Below are 25,195 nucleotides of genomic sequence, written 5' to 3' on the forward strand. Positions count from 1 at the left end.
AGTCTTCCAGAAGTCTTTAAAAGCACTAACAACCGTAGTTCTTTCAAATCCCAAATCATTCGTCACCTCAAAGGATTACTTCAGTCAATAACCAAATCACCTTGCCAGTTTTTTTGCGTATTAGTCAGTAGTTTTATTTTTAATCTGTTAATTTTAATGTAGTAGTAAAACATTTTTTTAAATTTGTCTCTTGTAAAGCATTAGTTTAATAGATTCTAGTTTAATTTTTGTTGTTTTTGTTAAATAAAATGGATCTCTTAAAAGGCAATCTTTTTCCACTGAAATTCATGTCTAAATTTAGTTTATTTTCTCACATAATGTAAATATTGGGTGGGGGGACGCACCAGGGCATCAAACAAAAGGATTGAGCGCATGGATATGTATTTGTGGCAGTACTACTCGTATTAAGTTCTCCTGCTGTTTGGCACGCTCTTCTTAAAACAAATCTTGGGGCGGGGACTACAAAGCCTTGCATAATAGGTTAGTTGTATATTCGGCAATATCTTCTCAAGACCAATCCATCCTAACCCTCCGGATGTCGTAAGATCCTCTTCTTAAGAATCCACTCCTTTGAACATCTCATCCAGCAGTTATTAACCGGGTATATGGTAACCAATGATGACTCGTTGCTGAAGCCTTAGCCACAACTAAGGAACGACCGTGGACCCAAGGTGGCTACCATACATAGTACGTACATAGTACATACTAAAATGTAAAAATACCCAATTTATCATGATTTTTCAATGAAATTAAAGGGTATAGCATCACAGAAAACTATCACCAAATTTGTATGGGTTAAATCAAGAAAGTAAGATTTTTTTTTCTTAAAAACGAAGGGTTTTTTCAGCAACCTTGATTATAATGCATTGCAGATATAACTACGACCAGGCCAACCATGTGACAACAACTGCGAAACATATTGGAAAATGGGAAGGAATGGTGCGTTGAGTTTCCTGCTAAGCGCATCATGTACTTTATGTTGTTAATGAGATATTCTACAAGAATTTTTTAACATCTTATTTCTCTTAACGCACCCTGCTCGTTTCAGATTGTTTTTGCAGTTTATGTGAGATAGAGCGACAAAGCAGGTATGGAAAAAATTTCACCATTAAATTTCAAACACCGAATAGGTATGAGTGGATATAGGTTCAAATTTGTAGCATTTGGAAAGTCGACAAAACTGTTTTCACGACCAGTGACAGATGAAGTAAAGTAGATTGCTATAAAAAGAGTTTTATGCAGGTTTAGTACCAGTCTTGCCATTCATACAGGGTTGTGTGTTGAAGTCAGCTTTACGATTCTAAGTTTCTTATATATCTCATTTAAAATTCCTCATTTGCCTTTAAAACCTTATAAAATTGAAAATGTTGTTCGAATAATTTCATCTATCTATTGGTTAACGATATCAACAAGGCCGTGGTCGTCTTTGCAACATTACTTTCCATTGAAAACTAACAAAAGGGAATAATGTGCAAGCGTTTTCCAGCAACACCCATTCATATGCTTCCTTTTCTTATACAACTCATCGTCCTTAGCTGGCACAACCAATTAAACTTAAAGCTGCTTCAATACAAAAGTCAACAACATTCACGTTCCCGATCGTAAAGAAACCTGGAGCCCACATCATCCCTTTATCCGGCGCTCGCTCACCTGTCAGGGTAGCCGTCCTTCGAGGTTTCCGTTTGACCATTTCCACGACGGCTGCTAATGGCTTCATGGCTTCATGGAGTCCGGACTATGGTAGATGTCAACAGCCCCGTGGCTTCGATACCAATAATTTCGATGAACATTAGAGTGTGTCACATTTGAACTTTTTTTCAAACTTCAAATTTCACAAGGTTTAAAAAATTGCATAAAACGTCAAAAGTAACGCGTGATTTTTAACATGAAAGACATGGAACTAGTTTTGAATGGAAATCAAACACTTTTTCGCAAAACAATCTGTCTATCACTTTGCTGAAAACTTGAAAGCAATAGAGTTGAAAGTTAGATATTGTCAAAACATTACAGAAATTCATTTAGGGTAACCAGATTCACCAAATACTATAGATATTTACCGAATAGCCAACGACCGAATACCGAATATTGACCTTTTCAACTGCATTTTCGGCCAAACGAATAAAATATTTTGGCAAGTTTTTAATAAAAATTAAAAAGTGATCATTTCAATTTCCCAAATATTGCTTTCATCTTAATGCCTCTCATGTTTTTAAGTCAATTATTTTTAAGCAGATGATATTTAGCAAATAGTAATGAATAAACCCGGGCAAAACCAGGAAATTTTAAACAATATCTGGGCATTCCGGCCAGATTTGACTTATCTCGATTTTTTTATTGGATACTAGCTGACCCGGTATACTTTCCTACCTCTTCCATGATTAAAATAAAACTTGTTAAAATTATTAGAATTTAAATAATCTCCCTTTTTAAATCAATTTCAACATTATTCAAAAACAAACTATTTTTGATAGCATCTGGGCTTCTACATTGTCGTGAGTCTCAACGCAACTTAAAGGTAATCCTATCAATTAAAAACAACGCCTGATTTTGAACCGGGGGAGTAGGTATTTGAATACAGACAAATTTTTACATAACCAAAAATGTGCCAAACTTTATGAAAACACTAAGACATTGGTTTTGTTAATGATATGTATGATACATTAATTTAATATGAGAGTCTTCATTCTTGAAAATGGGAAGCGTCTGTCAATACAACATATCATCAAATTTAGTTAAAACTCATTTGTCGATTCAATAAATCATATCATTATGTCAAAACGTTTACGTTAATCAATTTTTAACAAAAATCCTTAACGGGTTATAAAAAATTTGTCAATTTTTTATTAATTTTGTATGGGAGCCTCTCATATTTGAATTTGGAGGATACTGAAAGTATTATAGAAACCAGCCGGTCTTGAAAACGGATACAAACAAAAATTCACGTTCATCAGTTCAGTAGTTTCCGAAAATTGTTCGAATAGTGTCAAATTTTTGTGAACTTTGTATGGGAGCCCCCTTCCCCTTTTTGGATTTGGAAGAGCTTGAAAGTATTATAGAAACAAATTTCAGTCATAAAAACAGTTACACACAAAATTTCACGTTGGCCGGTTCAGTACTTTCCAAAAAAATTTCAAGTTGGGTCATATTTTTATTAATTTTGTATGGAAGCCTCCCCCCCCCCCCCTCCTTTTGGATTTGGAAGAGCTTGAAGGAAATAATTTTCAGTCTTATAAACAGTTACACACCAAATTTCACGTTGATGAGTTACACATCAAATTTTACGTTCAGTAGTTTCTAAAAATTGTTCGAAATGGGTCATATTTTTATTAATTTTGTATGGGAGCCTCCCTTCCTGTAAGTCGGAGTGGTTTGAAAGTATTATGATGGCAGTTAAAATAGCCAGGTTAAATTTCAAGAATACAGTCCGTATAGGGGAACATGCCCTATTATGCGCCACCTAAGCGAATCGCTGATTTTCTTTGTATTCCACGTACAAATTGTGTTATGGATGGATGTAATCGTTGAAGAAAAGTGTTTTCTACAAGTGCCCATGATTTTTTATTACTCAAATTGCTATAGTTGCTTCAAAACCTTGATTTTTAAAAACCATATTCAATGCCACAGAACAAAACTGTGTTGCAAATACGCGCCGCTGTGTATTCAATACGCGCCTAGCAGCCGAACACACCCGAAAGCAGCCGAAGACCGAAAACACACCAATACTTACAGACAATTTGACTGAAAAGAAAATCAAAATGGACTAAACAAAATTTAAAAAAAATGAAAAATAGATTTTTTGGGCTGAATTAACGCTCAAAATATGGTTTTAGACTTTTTGTTCAATTTCAATGAAAATTGGCCTTTTTGAAAAATTAATGCTATTTTCAGCCTACTACGATTGGCGCGTTATAACAAGCGCATGGACCGTGATAGAACATACCCATAAAAAGCATTCCTTAGCGAGTTCAGTATGATTTTTTAGCATAAAATCATAGTTTAGATTCTCCTCTATCAATGTGTCAGAAAATATTGTCTTATTCGTTTTTCTATGCTTGGTGACACCTTATTGAAAGTGTTTTAAAATTTAGATTGAAATTAAGAAAAACCTAAATTGTGAAATTATCACGACATAGGGGCATTTTAAGGAAAAATTCATACTTGCCATGACAAATCACAGCATTCAAAACAAATTGGTAATATTTTGCAGGCTTAAAATGTTTCAGATTCTTCAAAACAAGGGAGGCGCGTATTAGCCACATGGGGCGTTATATGAACTTTTCCCCTACATACATTTTGATTAGTGGTCCAATAAACTATCTTGTGCTCAATTTTAGCTCAATTGGATTAGATTTAGAGATGCCTCAAAGTTCTCAAAGTTTCGATTTTTAGAACCTCATAAATCAACTACATGAAATCGGGTAAATTAGAAGTGAAAAATCTTTGAGACTTTCTCGAATATTTCGGAAAACCAATGGCTTCGTATTGATTTTCAAGGAATAAAATACAGAGTAAATCACAACTGTCTCCTAACCACATATGAAACATTTGAATGTTAATAAGACACCATAAACTACATTTTTCTGTAGGGTGGTTCTAAAAATAAGTTCAGAAAATAGTAAATAATACAAATTACACTAACTTTTCATCAAAAATGACGACTTTGACAAAAATTGAAAAACAAACGAATGGCAAAACTTCATGAAAGTTCGTAATTTTTCACTAATTACGTAAGCACGATTTTGGAAATTTTTAACCCCCTCTCCCCCCTGGTAAGACAAAGTAAGATTTTTCAAAAACCCCCCTCCCCCCTAAGTAAGATCTTACGTTTTTTATTCTTTGAGAAATTGGCACGTTTTTTCAAAAAAGCTTGAAAATATTAAAAATGTGACATACACTGCCGGCCAAAAGTTTGGGATCACCTGCTAAAAAACATGCAAATTTTGATCGTTCATATCTCAGCCGTCTTAGGACATATTGCAAATCTTCTGAACTCATTTGAAAGATAATGAGTAATAGCTATTTCGGAGGTATTTTGCTCAGAAATAATGTTTTAGTTTTGCACCTAAAACTTAACCTAAAGTTAGACCATTTTCGAAAAAACGCACTCAATATTCAAAGCCGATCATCTCGCGATAGGGTGGACCAAATTTCAAAATTTGAGTTGCATTAGAATCCTTATTCTATACTTCTCAAAACACAATCAAAAAATGTTGTGCAAAAATTTAAGAATGTACTTTTAATTAATAAAATAGACACTTGAGTTGTCGTCCAAAAGTTTGGGATCACCCCTAGTATGGTGTATCGACCAAAAGTTTGGGATCATTTTTTCAAAAACATGCAAATTTATCTCATTCATATCTTTCTCATCTAACATCGTATTGCAGATCTGAAGGGTGCATTTGAAAGCTTAGGAATTGTTGTTTTTTCATAAATTCATTAAAAAATTATATTTTAAATCCATAACCATAAAAAATTCACAATCATAAGTGTGAATTTTCGAAAAACAATTAATTTCAGGTAAATTATTTATGATTATCACTTTAAAATATAATTTTTGTATGAATTTATGGAAAAACAACAATTCCTAAGCTTTCAAATGCACCCTTCAGATCTGCAATACGATGTTAGATGAGAAAGATATGAATGAGATAAATTTGCATGTTTTTGACCAATACACCATACTGAGGGGTGATCCCAAACTTTTGGACGATAACTTAAGTGTCTATTTTATTAATTAAAAGTACATTCTAAAATTTTTGCACAACATTTTTGATTGTATTTTGAGAAGTATAGAATAAGGATTCTAATGCAACTCAAATTTTGAAATTTGGTCCACCCTATCGCGAGATGATCGGCTTTGAATATTGAGTGCGTTTTTTTGAAAATGCTCTCACTTTAGGTTAAGTTTTAGGTGCAAAACTAAAACATTATTTATGAGCAAAATACCTCCGAAATAGCTATTGCTCATTATCTTTCAAATGAGATCAGAAGAATTGCAATATGTCCTAAGACGGCTGAGATATGAACGGTCAAAATTTGCATGTTTTTAGGCGGGTGATCCCAAACTTTTGGCCGGCAGTGTACATGCTTCAAAGCAAAGCACTTTTGAAAAAAAAAATTAAAAACTGTATTTGAAAAGCACAATCTATACAAAAAAAAAACAGATAAAATGTCATAAACGATAAAAGAAAATATGATTCAAGACGTAGCATGTTTGGGGTTACAATAATTTTCAACAAATTTCCAAAAAATCGAAATTCCGATTTAAAAAAAGAGTGATCAGGTTAGCACAAGGTTCCATTAAAAATTGTTATGTTTTCTACCTGAAAATCATAAAAATCTTTTAAAAAAATATCATTCTATACTACTAGAATTGGGGAAAAATGTTTAACTACAATCACGTTGTCAACTAACCTAAAAGCATAGACTCATTCAGTGGTAAGCGATAGAGTTTTAGGATTTTTTAGGAATTCATAGACATTAAAAGATAAATAACATTACATCAAAATTAACCAACAAATAGATAGTGAGTAAAAAAAACCAGAGTAGTATGGTTTCGAATGGCTATGGCTGTGATGAATTTTTAATGTAACATTTCTTACGTAAGATTTTTGGGAACCCCCCCTACCCCCCTAGTAAGAGATCGTAAGCAAATGTGAAACCCCCCCACCCCCCCTATGTGCTTACGTAATTAGTGAACAGCCCCCTATGCATTTGAAGTAGTTTTGAAAAAAAATCATTTTCCCGTTTATATGAAGGTGGTTTTTGAGGACGAAAATCTTAACTTTGAGTGCACCTTTAAATCAAGTCCAATTCTGAGGAATTTCGAACAGGTCTGTTTTTGGGCCAATCAACCGAATATATATGGTCGGTATTTGAAACTCGACATGATCATTTTCACTGCCACCCTACTATAGAATCTAGAGATGTTCATAGCATCTGGTGACTCTAAACTTCCAGGAAGTCTATATGTTTTTTGTAGAAAATTGAAAGTTCAAGGTAAATCTTTTTTGTAAAGATTCATGACTTTGAAGTCAATCGCTTTTTTTACACAAACATGTTTATGAACATCAGGGTAGCCTTTATATTTTAACTTTCAGAAATCCAAGCTCCCACCTCCTAATTTTAGTCCAATTAATTAGTTATAAACGAACCTCTGTGAAGTTTTTGGTAAATCGGATCACACCAAGGCTACCCTCAAAAGTGTAATTTTCACTAAAAAATTATTGATGAATCTGGCAACACTGCAGAATAACACGAACTTTGAGACGGTAATGTTTCAACAAGATAAACAACTTTGTGAAACACTTGAAACCATGACGTGAAAAAAGTTACAAAACTTTAAGTTTGTGTTTTTTCCTTTCAATATTTTTTTATCAATAGATAGATTCTTTCATTCTTGTTTTTCCATGCATTTATCATACAAAATATCTAAAATCGAAAATAAAAACCTGTAAAAGTTTTGTGTTGGACGGGTTTTCGTATGAGCAGGAACCAGAACTTTACTTAGGGACTGTTAACAGTAAGAGAGATCGTCTATTGAACATTCATTAAAATTTTCCCGCTCTAATTTTTAAAACAACTTGAAACTTATCAAAAAACTGGCATCACTTAAGCTATTCAAAACAAGCAAACGCTTTACGGAATGGTACACAATGTTGTGTGACGTTCGTCTTTAGAGTTATCAATATAGTTGGGATTCAACACGTTGTTTTCTAAGAAATGATTTTCTGACTACAGTGTTTATTTAAATGAACTTGATTTTATTTTACAGTGAAGCCAGAACGACTTATGATTTATTCAGAAGCAATTTTCATTATTTTTGCATAATTTTTCCAACTTCAAGGTTTTTGAGGTGCGAGGCTTTTGAGATCTTCAAAATTTCGGCATTTCAAAAATTTCATATAGCTTATGACCAAGGTTGTCAAAAAAAAATTCTGTGTTTAGACGAAACAAAAATCTGACTCTCTGTGATTTAAACCAAAAATTCGATGATGGTTTTCTGTGATGCTTTTTCCATTTATTTCATTAAAAAATCATGTCAAATTGCGTCTTTTTTACATTTTACTTAAGAAAAATCAAATAACATTACCAATTTCATCATATTTTTCTAATTCAATGCTAATTATCTAAAATTTATTTCGACATACGAAACGAAATTTCGTAAAAAAGTCTAAAATTTTAAATTATGTGAAATCTGTGAATATTTCTAAAATTCTGTGTTTTGTGACACAGATTCTGTTATGAAAATTGGCTCAAAATTCTGTGCAATTAAATATTTTTCTGTGATTTTGGCAACCTTCCTTATGACCCCTTCGAAATTACCAAAAACCCGAAGGGGGAAAAAATAAAGTTTGAAGTAATTTATGTAAATTTTGATAAAAAAAATTCCAATATCTGAAAGATTACAAGACCAAAAAACAAATTAAAGAAGATGGGAGTTATTTCACCTTTTGTTTTCATGATTTGATTGAATTATCTGATACAATATTACTTGATTTATTGGCTTTGTGCAACAATATAGTAGGAAATTTTGTTGCATACAAGCTTCCGTGCAATTTATTCGAATTTATTTGTTTTTCGCATTATTTTTTATTGTCCCCCCCCTCGCGATGGTCCCACTCCCAGTGACAAAAGAAGGATTTGAAATTTTTTCCGGCCTAATGAACATTGTATGATTATTCAGGTAATGTGGCTAGTTTTTTTTTCTAATAAAGGATTCTACTGCGTTTAGGACTTAGTAATTTTATTCCCTCATTTGAAATCGCTTTGCAGTTGTAGTTAGATTTTCCGGAGAGTTTGTTGAATTTGTTTTGCATTTGCATCGCAAAACACATCACATCTTTTCCAAACAAAATTTTACATTTTTCAAACAAAACTAGAAATAAAAAATCCGCGTAACTGAAAAATCTGAAAAAGTTAACTGGATAATTTTGTCCAAAAGGGAACCGCTTAAGAATGCAGACGTTTTGAAATTTGAAAAAACCCAAAAAATATGACACACACTAATGAACGTGGAAGATAGCTATCGATGGACTGGGGACACGGCAATTTTCCACCCCTTTCTCGGGCCCATCAAAGCGACGACACGGTGAGTTTTCACACTTTTCCTGTGGCACACAAACTGTACTTCAATTGATAATACTTTTTTTTTCCTTCTGCTGGCAGTTAAATTCAAATAATTCACAAAACTACTAAAAGGGGCGGCACAAAGCCTTTTATCTCAAGGTTTGATGGTTGGACGTGGATTCCATTCGAACACGTGTAACACTATTTCAAATTAAGTTATTCACTTCGAGGATGGAAAGTAATAACTGCTCATCGGATGAACTTTAAAACTTACTTAGTATGTACATTTCATAAGTAAATTATCAACTATTTAAACGAGCAAACGTCACTGTTATCACAAGTCATGATTGAGTGGGTCATTGGAGTTCACTGGTAATCTCAAGAATTCTTCTAGTAGCAATCAATTAACGCACGGAAAATTGTTACAAAAAATGTTAAGACCGGACGAAAGTTTCCGACTAGAATAATGCATAGATTAAAGCTTTTAAGAGAGGAAACGCGCGACTACTCGTGAGTAGTAAAACCGCCTCGCTGCCCGGTCGCCGATGATTGACTAGTGCGTTGTGAGTTGTGCCTGTCGGATTTCGAGACCGCGGCTTGGAAGTTCAACTCCACAACATACGTATCTACTAGCTAGGAGGAGGTGTACACCAAGCAGCTGGCCCGTGAGCCAGCGCATAGAACAGGGTTTTGTTTACAATCTACGAAATTATTGTTTAAGGGGAAACTGACTGCTGCGAAGAACCTATTCCATACGTGCTTCGGGCTGCGTACGCTTACATTTTCCCATCGATAGGAATCGGACACATTAAAAAACAGACGACGAGACGAGACGTGAAGCGATACAGTTCAATAATAAAATCAATCGCGAGGGGAATCTTGGGTCGATATCGCAACTCGAAAACAGTTTAGTAAGGGGTGGGAGATTTTTTTGTGTTTATTGTCACTCTCCTAATAAACATGCTTAATCACGTTGAAAATTATCAAATTTAACACATTTGAACTTCTCAACATATAGTTCGAGTAGAAACAATTTTCACTTTTATCGTGCAACCCCCAAGTCATGCTGAGTCACAAAGTTTAAATCCAACTGTCAATCGTACGGATACTACTTATTATTGTAGGAGCTAAAAAGGGTTCCATTCGACCGGTTCGAATTTGGAGTGCCGAAGAACCAAACACGGTTTATGAGGAAAAAGTGGTTACAGTGTTTTCCATCGAAGATAGTAACCAAAGAGTTGCAAAGGTGTTCTATACGTTGATTATTTTCAATACACTTTATGTTTGACATTGTCGCTAGAAACACTTATAACTGTCGGAGTTAAACTTGAATTATTGCACATGAATGGATTATTTAAGGGTCTTCTACATTATTTTACCGATAGGGCCATCTGTCGCAACTTCAGTTGCTGTTAACAGATGGCGTTACGGAAACGAGACAAATTTTTGGGTTGGTGGTAATGAAATTATTTATATAGTTAACAAAATATATGAAACTACTGGTTTTGCCCGTATGAAATGTTACGCGAGTTTTTTTATCATGAGGTTTGACGGCTCTATACACTAGTGATGACATCTCTCAATAAAATTGTTTCTTGATCCATTGCAATGCAATGCACCAATTTTAATGTTCTGTTACAATCTTAAAAATTAAGCGTCAAATGCATCGAAGCGTTAAAACGTCTTTACTTAAAAAAATCATTGAAAATAAAATTTTGAGCCGGTTTAGTGCCTCCACACATCATAGGCCTCCCGTGAATTCGTCTAGCTTCTTCTGTGAAAAATGATTGACATTAGATATTTGTAGTCTAGCTTATTTTATTTCTCTTGTGTTTTACTCAATAAACTATTGAAACAATGGTCGCTAAGTCGCATGGATGTTAAAACTTTTTTTTCACTGTGTCTAAATCAACGCTTTCTAAAAAAATTTACTTAGAATTACGCATCACGACAACACATTAGGTATACAGATTTAAAATTCGGCAATATACAGAGTGACAATAATGTTTCCGTACTTTCTATAAAAAAACGTAGAACTTTTTTTGTATAAATACAATCAAATCGAATCTACCAAACCATAGTAGAATTCTTTGGAATCTTGGCTATCAAGTTCAACCGCAAAAATACAAGAATAGCTCAAAATACCTTCCCTCCCTGCCTGACTTAGTTCTGCGACGTAGTTCTACCTCCCCGTGGTGCAGAGTGGAAACGTGTCTACAGACTTGTCACCTGTAGATGTACGGCCAAGAGAACTACACGTCACACTTGGTACAGTCAGCTACCGACGGGCTGCGTGCCGAGTGTGGCAAAAACGTGGTGCGACTGGGCACCCTGGTACCAGTGCTCAGTTGCAAGAGGGAGGCGTCGTAACGTGTATCGGGTAGTCGCGACCCCGATATGCGGGACGACCAAATGTTTGGCGAGTTCCGATCGATCTGCCTTTTGGGGAGGTTCCTGGCCCCGATTCGCGGATACGATTGACTCACGACAGACAGAGGGGCCTTGTGCCGTAACATGTGGCGCCCAGTGGATGGGCCTCAGGTTGAGTCTCGAAGAGTCGAGATGGAGAAACAGGATGTGTGGTTATCTCCAGACCCGAGGAGAGGCGAGTTGTTCTCGTCTCGAATTGGGTCAAGAGACGTAATGATCGAGGGCTCTCGAGACACGAGGAGAGGTGGGTCAAGTCGCCTCGAATCGTGTCAAGAGGATGAGTGTGAGAGGGTCTTGAGTCGCTAGGAGAGGCGGGTCATGATGTCACGAATTGCGACAAGAGGCCGCATGTGGGACTCGAGTCACGAGTAGCGGCGAACGGACTGCCAACCCGTAAGTCGTGAATCGTGACAAAGAGTGGATGATGATTACTGGTGTAGTACGAATAAAACGAGTATTTGCCGTGGAGCGCATTGCGCGAGTATGGTCTCCTATCCCGGGTATAGCCTTCGTTGCAGGTCCGGATGGGAATTATGGCCAGAGGCCCCAGGTAGATTTTATGGCGTAGGGGTACATAGTATCATGAGTCGTGCACCCATGGACCCAGAGTAGCAAACTGGGGGAACGCGGTGGCTGGCCGTGCCTTGGAATGCAATCCGTAAAAAGGATTTACCACCTGGGTGATCAACTAATAAAAAAAAGAACGTGCCTGACTGCTCTGCGACGTAGTTCCACCTCCCCGTGGTGCAGAGTGGAAACGTGTCTGCAAGTCCGGCATATTGCAGATGTACGGCCAAGAGAACTACACCAAACCCACTAGAGGCTGTCGACGGGTCTGCCAAACCCGCGCGGAAGAAGTGGTGCACCCGGGTACTTAGGTACCAGTACTTGGGTGTGTGCGTGATGGTCCAACACGCTTTCGGGGGGTCATGACCCTGATATGCGGACGTGATCGGAGGGAGAGCGATCGCCAACTCGTTTTGCGCTTCGGTGGGTATAGACCCGACTCGCAAAACGAGTAGATGCGCAAAGTGGTGGCCAATGGTGGGCCGATCATTCGGGACGTGTTTTACACGTCAGTGTCTCAGAGGCACGGTTTGCCGGAGGTGTCAGGGTTCGACACGCGTTTCGGGAATTGTTGCGCCTGAACCGCGAGTGTGACCTGATGAGGGTGGTCTATAGCTCGATCTGCGCTTCGGGTGAGTAAAGCGCCCGACTTGAAGATCGAGTAGTTGCGCTGAGTGGTGACTTAAGTCAACACTATTTGTGAGTTCGGAGGAGTTTGAGTCCTACACGTGGCTTAGGGGGCTTACCCCCCCCTCCCCCCCTACCCGCGTGTATCAACAGAGAAAGTGTCGTCGACAACTCGCTTTGTGTTTCCGGACTTCCTAGACTGGATTAACAAAGTTAGTAGTTGTACTGCGTGGGGACCTCATTCACACGATGAGATGTCGGGTCCTAACTCGTCAGAGGCAACCCCTCCACATCGAGTTGTATTAGAAAAAGGTATTGCTGACAGAGGATTCGAGTATTGCCTTGAAGCGCACTAGCGTGAATTGACCTGCCACTATTGAAGCAAAGTGTGTCAAACAGTTCGAGCTGGGGTCAGTGGCCCCAGGTGGACTTTATGGCGTAGGGGGTACTGTGTTCCTTAGCATTGTATCATGAATCGTCCAATTGCACCCATGGACCCAGAGTAGCAAACTGGGGGGACGCGGTGGCTCGCCGCGCCTTGGGATGCAATCCGTAAATTTTGATTTACCACCTGGGTTAACCTGGGTTAACTCGCGCTTGCGATGCTGCGATGACGAGAAGGGCCAAGCGTAAAAACACTAGGCCACCCGTATACTGGTGGACAGAGGAAATTACGGGTCTGCGTGCCGATTGCCATAGGGCAAGGCGTAGGATGCAGGACGCAAGATCCCAAGAAGAGAGAACGGAGCGTAGGCCACTCTTCACAAGCGCGAGATCGGCCCTCCGCATGGCCACGATGTTACCATTGCAGCTGGACCGTGCATTATCGTGTCCAAACGCGTAATCAAGTAAGGTACACCGGGGTAAGTGGGGACGCGGGGTAAGTGGGGACGGTGGCTATTAAAACAATACTGTGAACTATTTTTTCAAACTTTTAATGCAGAATGTTAAATTTTCTTGTAATCTATCCAATAACTGTAAAAGAGATACGGTTCCGACAATTGCGGATGTTTACGGTGACTTTTTGTAAATTTTATATTTTTAACTACGATGTCGAGGTGATGTGCATCTTTTTCAATCGCAAATTTCTCGTAAACTAGCTGGCTCTTGACGAAAAACTTTTCATTGAATCAATCCTTACATTCGAAACAACCAGTTAGGGAAAGAAACGACGGTTAAAAATTGAGAAAAAAGGGTTTATTTGCAAAAATAAAAAAAATTGTCTCCAAACCCTACCTGGGGTAAGTGGGGACGACTTTATATATACTTGATGTTAACACATTTTTTCAATTTTCTCTCCTTCATTCAATACAATTTAGCTTTATTTAGCATTCAGATCATGAAAAGTTGGGAAAAGTACTTGTTTTTTCTAAATTAAGTGTATATTTTCGATAATATCGGATTACACACAATAATCAATGAAAGATGCCTTATTAATGGTACCATGAACTTTTTTCAAAATTTCGAACGGTTCGAGCAATAAAGTAACGTATTCAACCAAAAAAAACACAAATTTGTAGAAAATATCCTGAGAAATCAAAGGGAAAATCTACCGTCCCCACTTACCCCATAAAGCGGGGTAAGTGAAGACACCAGCAGTCCATAACAATTTACGTGATAACTTTTTTCGCTTTGCGTCTATCAAGCTCATCTCTTCAGCATTTGTGAACAACATGTTCTGCATCATATTGGACGCGATTTTATCAAAATTGACCCACTGCTGATTTTTTAATGATTCTTTAAAGTTGAACTATACGAAAAACCGTCCCCACTTACCCCGGTGTACCTTACCTAGGGGTGATGAAAGATGACAGGCTCAGCTATACGAGCCATGTCGACTACATGTGCAAGAGAGCGGCAATGGCCACGGCCGCACTCACACGGATGATGCCGAATTCCTCGGCAATCCGAAGTAAGAGGATCCTAGCAAGTGTGACCACATCAATCTTGCGGTACGGAGCAGCGGCCTGGGGCAGGCCCTGGAAAGAAACTGTAATCTGCAGCAACTTAGCAGCGTTCAGCGGCTAATGACCTGCAGGTTACCAGCGGATACCGAACCATGTCGTCCGAAGCCGCCTGTGTAGTAGCGGGCGTCATGCCCATCTCGGTTTTGCTTGAGGAGGATGTCTATTGCTACGACAACAAATACACGCTCAACGCATGAGATCTCGTCAATGAGGACTCGATGTCCAACTGGCAGCAGCTGTGAAACAGCTCAACGAGAGAAAGGTGGACCCATCGTCTGATCCCGCACATCGGGAGCTGGATCGGAAGAAGGCACGGTGAAGTGGACTTCTATATAACCCAATTCCTGACTGGTCATGGACGCTTCATGAAGTACCACTACCGGTTTGGACATGTGGCTTCGCCATATTACCCAAATTGTGGGGACGTCGAGGAAACACCCGAGCATTTGGTTTTTGTCAGTCCGAGGTACGTACTTCCATACTTGCCGCCTGTGGGCCCGATACGCTGACAACGTTGTACAGAGCATGATTGCGAATTCCAAAACTTGGCATGCTGTCAGCGATGGGTTCACCACGGCAGTCCGCGAACGGTGTAGGATGACTCCATCGACGGGGAGCTTCTGAGTAGTGTGCGTCCGATCCCTTGATCGAAGCTACAAAGATAAGGCATCATCTTCTGCGTAGCGTAGGTCAGGAGTACGCCGCGAACGTGCGTAGGATACCCCAATGTAAGGGGGTATCCGAGTAGTGCCGCTTCCTAGCGGACCTCGAAGGGTCATGTTGGAATTGATGGGAATACTAAAGCCGATAGACTAGCTGCAGAAGGAAGAAGTGGTCCTAAAATTACAACGGATGTTCCAGCACAAGATATCATCAGTTGGATGAGAACTGAAAAAAAGGTAAAATGGGAGTCAGATTGGGATGAAAATGTTCAGCTGTTTCTCCGACGAATCAAAACCTCGACACTTGCTTGAGAGGACAGGAAAAATTCATCGGAACAAAAATCTCTGACGAGACTGCGTATCGGTCACACAGCGATTACCCACGCCGATTTTTTCACCAAAGGAATCCTAACCTGCGGCACTTGTAACGAACCACTCACCGTCTCACACATCATCGAAGAATGCAAGGCATATGCAACATATAGACAATCCAGTGGCATTGGACATAGGATAGAAGAAGCTTTGCATCCAGCCAATGAAGAAAAGTTAGTAACATTTTTACAAAGTGCAAATTTATTATCAAAAATTTAGCTTTAAAAATTGAACCAATGTAACCAATTCTTCGATACAGAGGATGAATGACCACGAAAGTTAAAATCCTCTTTAAATAAATAAAAATAGAATAGAATAGACGTTGAAGGAAGAGGGTTAACTACTGTCGGGGGATACCCACGGGTAGAGAGGCTTTCGATGCTGGGCGAGCCCCTCGAGTCGGTGTAGGATGTCGTCACCGTCGGGAAACATCCGAGTCGTATCGTTCAAAGTCCCGAACGTGTGCCGTTACAGGCGCGAGTCCAGGTCATGCTGCTCTCGATCTGGCATACAACGGGCAGAAAAATCCGCGGGCCAAAAATCCTAGGGTTGCCAGCCAAGGGGGATAAAGAAGACCGGACAACGGTCGGAGTAGACTGACCCCATCGACGGAGGGCTGTCGAGTAGAGTGCGTCCGACCCCACGGTTTGAAGCTACAAAGATAAGGCATCATCTTCTGCGTAGCGGATGCCGTGGGTACGCCGCGTTCGTGCGTAGGATGCTCCACCTTTGGGGGAGTATCCGAGTAGAGCGGTTCTCAACGACAGAAGCTGCGGGGATAAGACTTGACCTTCTTCGCAGTGGAAATCGTTGGGGAAGGGTTATTCCACGTTCGGGGAATACCCACGGGTAGAGTGACTCTCGATGCCGGGTGAGCCATTCGAGTCGGAGTAGGATGACGTTTTCGTCGGGAATCATCCGAGTCGTTGCGTTAAGTCCAGCGCGTGTGCCGTGACAGGCGCAAGTCTAGGATAAACTGCTTTCGATCTGGCACACGACGGGCAAGGTGGCAAACCTCGAACCCTGGAGATAAGAGGTCGGGCTTCAAGTCGTTAGAGGAGAGGTCACGCCTCGAACCTCCAGGGGGAGAGGTTTGTGTGGTCAACCCCGAGTCTTTATGATAAGGGGTCGGGTCTCGAGTCGTAAGAGGAGGGATCAGGCCCCCTTATCAACAAGAGGAGGGGTACAAGTGGTCACCTCGAGTCATTACGAGGAGAGGCCAGATTTCAAGTCGTTGGAGGAGAGATCGGGCCTTGATTCGTGCAGAGGAGAGGTAAACCTCGAGTCGATGCGAGGAGGGGTCGGATCTCGAGTCGTTAGAGGAGAGATCAGGCCTCAAGTCGCGAAGAGGAGAGGTTTGCTGAAAGTGGCCTCGTTAATGTGTATTGACTTGGAGCGCACTAGCGCGAATAGACTCCCACTATTGAAGTATAGTGTGCTAAACAGTTCGAGGTGGGAACCAGGTCTGCGGCCCCAGGTGGAGTTCAGGAAGTAGGGGGTATACACGGAGTATATCATGAGTCTTCCCATTGTATCCATGGACCCAGAGTAGCAAACTGGGGGGACGCAGTGGCTCGCCGTGGCTTGGAATACAATCCGTAAACCGGGATTTACCACCTGTGGTAACCAACTAAAAAAAAATAACGTGCTTTCTAAGCTGCTCGCTACTATAGACTGTTCCAGAAATTATAAGCACACCTAATGTTAACGGTCATTTTGAATAATTTTTTTTCCAAATTCTACTGGCTGCGTCCTTTTGTTTACACGTTTCTGTACGTGATAGCATAAAAAAAACATTGAATTTGTGATTACATTTCAAAATGCGTGGTCTTACTCCGGAAAAGAGAAAAAGTATCGTGCATAAGTGGTGTACTGTGAATGGAATCTCATTAAGAAAATTGGCAGAAGAAGAGGATGTGAGCGTTGCAGCAGTACGGACAGCTATTAAAAATATGGTGAAAATTGTACATTTGAAGATGTAACTCCTGCTATCGACAAAAAGGTTAGGGTTGCCTACATACAGAAACCATCGGCTTCCGTTCGGGATGTGGCGAGAAAAGTCGGGACCTCGACGTCTAACGTGATGCATGCTAAAGAGCGACTTGGGCTCAAGGCGGACCGGAAGTAGCAAAAAATCTTAATGGAACCCAAATTAAGACGCTTCCGTCAAACCAAGAGCCCGGAAACATGTATTATCATGGACGATGAAACGTATGTGAAACTCTTCCTGGGCCACAATTCTTCACTGTACGCAAGGACAAGGATATCCCCGGAACGGAGAAGGCCATTTTCACCGAAAAATTTGGCAAGAAGGTGATAGTGTGGCAGGCAATTTACAAGTGCGGCAGAATATCTAGCCCGTACATCACATCGAAAACAATCGACACCCAGAACTATATCAAGGAATGCCTCCAGAAGCGTTTATCGATCATTTCCAACTAGGTAGACCATTTTGAGGTGATTTGAGTGAAATCAGGAAGCTCAACAATGTTGCAGAATCACTATCTGGGTTAAGGATCAAGAATTGGGAGCAGAGTTAGGATAAGAATCGAGATTAGGATCAAGATCTTAATCGCGCATCAGAGTGAGGATTACATTCTGTATGATGTTCTGTTCAAATAAAAGCCCACCAAAATGAGACCAAACCCAGTGAAAGAGCTGACAACCCTATGCGTGTTCGATTAACTGTCAAACTGTTTAGAACAACGACAAATGGTATCTAAGTCGCATTATTTTGGGACAAATTCTTAGACCAGTTATAAAAAAAATATTTGGAACTGGTTTAATGAACCACCGGTACGGATGGTTTGGTCGAAACTTTACCTAACCCGGCCATTCAGATCAGAAATACCTACAGTTGCTCTTATGAAAAAACCAACCGACAGCTGTAAAGTGTCCGGTAAACTATTATAGAGTGGAAAAATCGTGACACTATACATCTAAATGAGTCATTTTAAGTGGTAAAAGTGTCTGATTGACAGATAAACATCTAGGGAAAATCTAAAGTAAATCCAGCTGCATGAGATAAAATAACTTTGATTTTGAGTTAACTCAATTGTCGTTTGATTTAAAAAAATAACAAATGATTGGGCAATAGAAGAAAAAATCTCTATTCGATTTAGAATGCCGGGTTAAATTATTAAGGGGTGTTAAATTATTAAAAGTGTCTTGGAACACCCAAATTGAATTTGAAAAATTATGTTTTTTTAAACTAGGACTAATTCCTTTTGAAAGGAATAGTTTGTGTTCAATAAGAACAAAGAGACGAACATCGATAATTAAAGAAGATAAACAAACATTAAAAAGTCTGTTTTTCATTTTACATTAACCTACATACCTACTTTAAAATTTAAATTTTGAATAAGTAGTCAATTTTCCATTCGATGTTCTCTAATTTTTAAACTTGAAAATATAAATATGTTTAAATATATTAAAATCATTTCACAATACAAAAAAAACCTTTAAATTTCAACTTAAAGCAAAAAACCCCAAAAAATCGTCCTTTTTGTTGAACATCGATCATCACTTTCCTCTTATTGCTGTCCAGGGGATCCGAGCAAGGAAAAAAAGAAACCCCAAAAGCTCAACACCCAACAAACAAATAATAATCCTACTGACTGACAGCCGACGTACAAGTGCCAAGTAGTATTTCAAAATCGACCACTACACACCGTTTGGTCGGATGATGTTTTGTTTTGTCACACGTGTGCCTGTTTCCGCCACTTAAAGCAAGTATTATCTCTCTTTTGGCAGGAAGGGCACTTTGGTAGTGTTTCTTGAGAAGTTTGCTTTGCGAACAAGTGTTGAAAAGCTTAGTAAAGTTAAGTTATTTATCGATGAACCTTGGCAACTTTACGCATGAAATTGATATGCCAGTATTGCGTACGTGCGATAAACTGGTAGGCTTCTCTATTTAAATTCTCTACTGACCGTTGAAAAAGTAAAAATAAGTTTTTGTTTCGACCCGACCAAAAGAGATTTTTTTAAATTTTTAATTTACACTTATTTTTTTTCTCGCTAATGTGAATGAAGAATTTCAAATGGTTTCCATTTTTTCTGTAAAAAGCGTCCCTTAAACCGAAAATTATTTAACAACACTCGTCGGGAGTCGCAAACATGAACCCGGATGAATTGTTTATGTGATTATCGCGCCAAATTCAACTACGTACACACTCACATTATTCAAACAGCCCCGAATCAACTATGAGTTAATTCTACAATCGGTGTACATATTTTTGGAGAAACCGAACCAGAATGGTGTAAATTGGGGTTGAATTGATTGAGCAAACAGTGACAGTAGCTTTTTTTTGTTGGTCTCCGTCTCTGTATGCTTTCCTACTGACTGGAAGCTAATTTGAGGAATAAGCAACTAACCGAGGGAAAACTTATGATTATCGCCGCCAGCATTACGAATTCGATAGGGTGCTTCACGGTTAGATGTGGTGTGAAATAGTATTTTCGGTTTATGATTGCTTTAGGAATGACGAATGAAGAACATATTGTGTTGACACTCATTAGTTTATATTTAACTTCCCAGTCTAAGAATTACTTTTGAACAATGCAAACGATTCATGGATTCAAAACAGTGATCAGTGATAGTTTTGACACTGAAAAAAAAAAGAAATCATTCAGGAAAGAGTGGGTAAGGTTAGGGGGAGTATGTTTGGAAAAAGTTGTTTACGAACAGCGTTCTCAAAACGCGTTCACGAATTTAAGGCATCGTTAATCAGATCAATAGGATGAGTGCGAGCTAAGAGGAATCAAAATTGGAAAATATCTATTGTTTACCTTAACGCAACTTTTACATCAAAACTTTGTCCGTTCTCAATCACAAAAAAGTAGAAGGAAATTTCTCTACACCCACAAATAAGATTCTAATCCAATAATGAACTTTCTTGGAGGCGGAATTATAGGTATAAGATTCTATGCCGGACCGGCATTAACAAGCTTTCTTATAACTGGCATTGTCCTCCTAGCGCAACTGCATTGCATATATCTGAAAGAAACCTAATAAAACATATCCCATATCCTATAACAAGACAAAGCAGGATGGAAACAATCAGCCAGCAAGGAGATTGTCGAATGATGTACCGAGCGCTGTGTGTTTATGTAAACCAACATTAGAAAAAAAGTTCTTTGTTTCTAACCGACGGCAAAAAAACACCAGCCAAGATGACCTGTGCGTGTGTATATGAACCAGAAGGCAATAGCAAACAGTTTCTAGTTTGCTAACCGACTCAGATGGTCCACTGGGTAAGAAATCGGACTGGCAAGCCGAGATGAGATGTTGCAGTGAGTTCGATTCTCATGCAACATTTAGCTGGGGAGCTCGAGTCTTTGCGCCAGTAGTGCTTTTCCAATTATACCATTTTTGGCGCAGTACATTTTTCAGCGCATTTTAGGCACAAAGATTTGCTAAATAGGCATTGGATTTTTGCAACCACTTCTATGGGTGTAGTTTCTGTAAAGTTAATAGATACCGATTTTTGACCAGTCAAGTCCATTTCCACTCCATTTCCACTTTGTATACATCGTTGTTTAACTTCATTTGCAATCTAAATACAACTTTAACTTATGAGTTCAGGTTAAAAATTCTACAACTTTATTTAAACTTGTAGATATAAATAAGCTGAAACGTCTCTTCCAAATGATGAACGAAGTTACTTTTAACGCATTAGCTTATCGCACGCGGGTAAACAGTGAAATCCTAAATTATTTTAATGTTCAACAGGTCTACAAAATTTTATTTTTTTCGAGGCTACAGGAATTTAAGACATCCTTTTGTTTTATTTGGAAACGCTCAATTCAAATGGTTCATATCAGCTTTAGGTTTTTAGATTCGAGGGCTAAATTTTGAAACTGAAAGAATCCATTAAGCCAATTTGTGCCCTTTTGTGGGGAAACTGTACATTAGATTGAGTCGATTTGGGTCATTTGTGAATTTCCAAACCCTGGGGCGTAAAAAGCTTCTTTTTGATTCAAAACTCGTCCATGATTTTTAAATAACGTTTACATGAGTGAATTTGAAGGTTTGTATGGGAAAATAGAATATTTTGTACTGAAAAATCAACATCATTTTTGTTTCTTCTGTGGAACCGAGCCTGCTTATGGTTTTTGTGCTAATTTATTAATTCTCTAAAGGAAATTTTCCGCTTTTTTACCTTGCCAAGTGCAATCAAAATAGATCCTCTATTTATCTCTCTTTATCTATCTAACTTTATCTCTCCATTTCTCTCTACCTATCTCTCTCTACCTATCTCTCTCTTTCTATCTGTCTCTCTCCATCTATCTATCTTTCTCTATCTATCTCTATTTATTTCTCTCTCTATTTATCTCTCTCTATCTATCTCTCTCTATTTATCTCTCTCTCTATCTATCTCTCTCTATCTATCTCTCTTTATCTATCTCTCTCTCTATCTATCTCTCTATCTATCTCTCTCTATCTATCTCTCTCTATCTATCTCTCTCTATATATCTCTCTCTATCTATCTCTCTCTATCTATCTCTCTCTATCTATCTCTCTCTATCTATCTCTCTCTATCTATCTCTCTCTATCTATCTCTCTCTATCTATCTCTCTCTATCGATATTTTTCTCAGTCTATCTCTATATAAACCTCTCTATCTATCTCTCTATCTATCTGTCTATCTATCCCTCTATCTATCTCTCTATCAATTTCTCTATCTATCTCTCAATTTATTTATCTCTTCATCTCTATATTTATCTCTCTGTATCTCTCTCTATCTACCTATCTCTCTATAAATCTATCTCTTTCTCTATATATATCTCTCTCTACCTATTTATCATTTTTCCATATGTCTCTCTTTTTTTCTCTCTCTATCTATCTGTCTGTCTATCTCTCTCCTTTACTCTCTCGTACTGCAAGCAAAATGATTAAATTTCAATTAACGATGAGTTTCTTTGGTCAACTTGCTCGTGTGATAGTTTTATCACAGAAAAACCAACTGCGGAAAATTGGCAGACTGTCACTTTTGGAAGTATGTTCGCAGCTTTGCGTGATGTCGTTCTTTTTTGAACACTACTGTATATTAAACTAATTGGAAAAAACTCTGGCGACAACTTTGTTCAAGATCACAAAGCAATTAGACTAGAGAGAAAAAAGTTACCATGTCTCTAACAGCAGAAAAAAGATTATAGCAACACTTCTTATAGCACCACATAATGATCAGAAAATTTGATATTGTGGGAAACTTAAGGCTCTTGAACTGTTCAGGTAAACTAATTTGCCTTATATTTTTAAGATTTTGTAAACATTTATTAGGGGTTACCAGAAATTAAGAGTTGTACCGTTGTTAACGTATTGATAGACCATAAAACCACACATGATTGCCAGCAATAATTCAGAATCCTTATTCAGGATTAGAGTTGTCCATTTTTCGGTCATTTTAGCGTTCCCGGGAATCGGGATATCTAACATTCCTTTTCCCGGGAATTCTCGGGATCCCGGGAAAATTTAAAATTAATATTTTAACACTCTACTGCATACGAAACCTTATCTATATGGAGTTTTTAAATTTTTAGGTTTTAGTATTATTGCAAAACATTTCAAACTTTTTTAATGCCTCAAAAATTAAATCAGCAGTTTTAAACCCAAGACCTAAAAACTAATTACTATATCCAATCAAATTTGACTGATTCTTGCAGCAAAAATTTGAAATAATTGAGGAAGATTTTTCACTATCGATAGAAGTTGATTAGCTAGACTTCAGGTTATTAATCAAATCTGTATGATGTATGATGTATGATAATCCACCATGGGTGCACGGATTCACCGCAGTTTGATCAAAGTATGTGTTCACATGCATTCTTTAGATAATACAATTTGATCGACTCATCTCCAGTGCAGTGAACATTATACCCGAAACCATGGCTTCGTGTAAGCTGTTATGAAATGAATGTTTAACGTGTTTATGTGAGTATATTTTGAGGAAATGAATCAATCAGGTACACAGCCAGTTAAAAATGTGAAACATTTTCAATGTTATACATCTACTACAGGTATTCCGGCATCCGTGTATATACCTAGCCAGCTGGCAGCTGATTGATCATTATAATTTAAACACGTACGGAAAAAATACATCTTACCCGTCGGCTGATAACAGGAATCGAACCCATTACTTACAACCGACCTCAGGATCCCAGAATAATACGCCAAGCATCCTTGGTTAGACTCGCACCACACTAATCAGGATTGTTCCTGCTATATTAATTTCACATTCCTTGTTTTTTTTCTTCATTCTGCTCTTACCCCACCACTGTATCAATCATTTTATTCCAAATAGCGCCCACCGCACAATCTCCCCCTTTCCTGCCGCATACACTTCTATTCCCACCTTCCCCGCTGTGACCTTTGCCCCCCATGATCGAACGAAAATTACACTTTTCAATCTCATGCATCATGGATAAACGCGCCCTAGAAGACCTAAAACTTTTCGTAGCGCTTTTCCACTAATCTTCCCCTCTACATATTTCATTTTTATTTACATTTTTCATTAAATTTTCACGACACAAAAAACCAACTCTGTCCTACTTCCTGCATACTTTTCCAGAATGAAACCGCACAACACATACACCGCATTTTTCCCTATGGGCATCCATTTAGAGAATATGAAACTAACATAACTGCATGAAGGAATTTTGTTTAGGCAGTTCCATCTAAGATGCTTTCAACTACCACACGAATGGGAAAGCGACAAACTAATTTGATCGCAGCAAGCCAACCCTCAACAGTCGCCGCCATGGTAACCGCACGAAACGGAGGAATGGATTTGTCCACATCACACGCCATCATCAACACATTCACTGCTGCTTGTAGGCTTTTTTAACTTTTCGAGAACATGCTTTAAAACAGGGATGAGCAACCCGCGGCCCGCGGTCCGCATGCGGCCCTCGAGACATGCTTGTGCGGCCCGCGAAGCTTATCCCAAATAAAATTTATTTCTCGATTTTTTTCTACGATTGTTAAACCAAAACTATTATATACATATTAAAAACTTGATCAGATATGCACGTCACTTGTTTGCAGTTGCATTTGTGTCATAATCATCCAGATTGTTTTTTTTTTGTAGGATTTAGGCTTTTTATTGAGTCCTTCTGAAGGCATAGAATCAATTTTATTTATTGGAAAAACGTAATAAAGGAGTAAGTAAAGTCTTTATTTTTCATTTCAAGCAAAGTTAAAGTGATTTTGTAAGATTTTGGCGTCCTGAATTCAAAACATTCATCAGATTTTGTCTGTCACTTGCGTGTGTAAACTTTTAAATTGATCTGTTTTAGATGAAATCGATCTTTCATAACTGATCCAATAAACTAAATAAAATCAAAAGCTGATTTTCAATAATTAACTACCCTCCATTCAATCAAGGACTCAGATATTGCCCAGATATTCTTGTATCAGATATACAACGCTTACAAAAATTTTATTTCTACAATTTAAAGAAATTCCAAAAAAAAGACTACAACTTCTTCTGAAATCTTTAAA

The 25,195-nt window shown here is 38.4% G+C and overlaps 1 protein-coding gene across 6 annotated transcripts in view; it reads right to left on the reverse strand.

Annotated features, from left to right (window-relative positions):
• The window catches only part of LOC129745579 (beta-glucuronidase), a 92,374-nt gene that overhangs the window by 26,368 nt on the left and 40,811 nt on the right, over positions 1-25,195 (reverse strand). Inside the window, exons 1-2 of one of the 6 annotated variants that reach the window (XM_055738730.1) lie at positions 9,344-9,589; positions 1,651-1,762 (exon numbers count right to left, since the gene is read on the reverse strand). The exons of 3 other annotated variants lie outside the window; for them this stretch is intronic. In XM_055738730.1, coding sequence (XP_055594705.1) covers positions 1,651-1,717 — 67 coding nt within the window. In that variant the 5' untranslated portion in view covers positions 1,718-1,762; positions 9,344-9,589. Of the gene's footprint in view, positions 1-1,650; positions 1,763-9,006; positions 9,286-9,343; positions 9,590-25,195 lie in introns of those variants that run through there. 2 more of the 6 variants (XM_055738729.1, XM_055738733.1) reach the window with 2 other exon arrangements.

The sequence above is a fragment of the Uranotaenia lowii genome, chromosome 2 (assembly GCF_029784155.1).
Source record: "Uranotaenia lowii strain MFRU-FL chromosome 2, ASM2978415v1, whole genome shotgun sequence".
Taxonomy (NCBI): Eukaryota; Metazoa; Arthropoda; class Insecta; order Diptera; family Culicidae; genus Uranotaenia; species Uranotaenia lowii.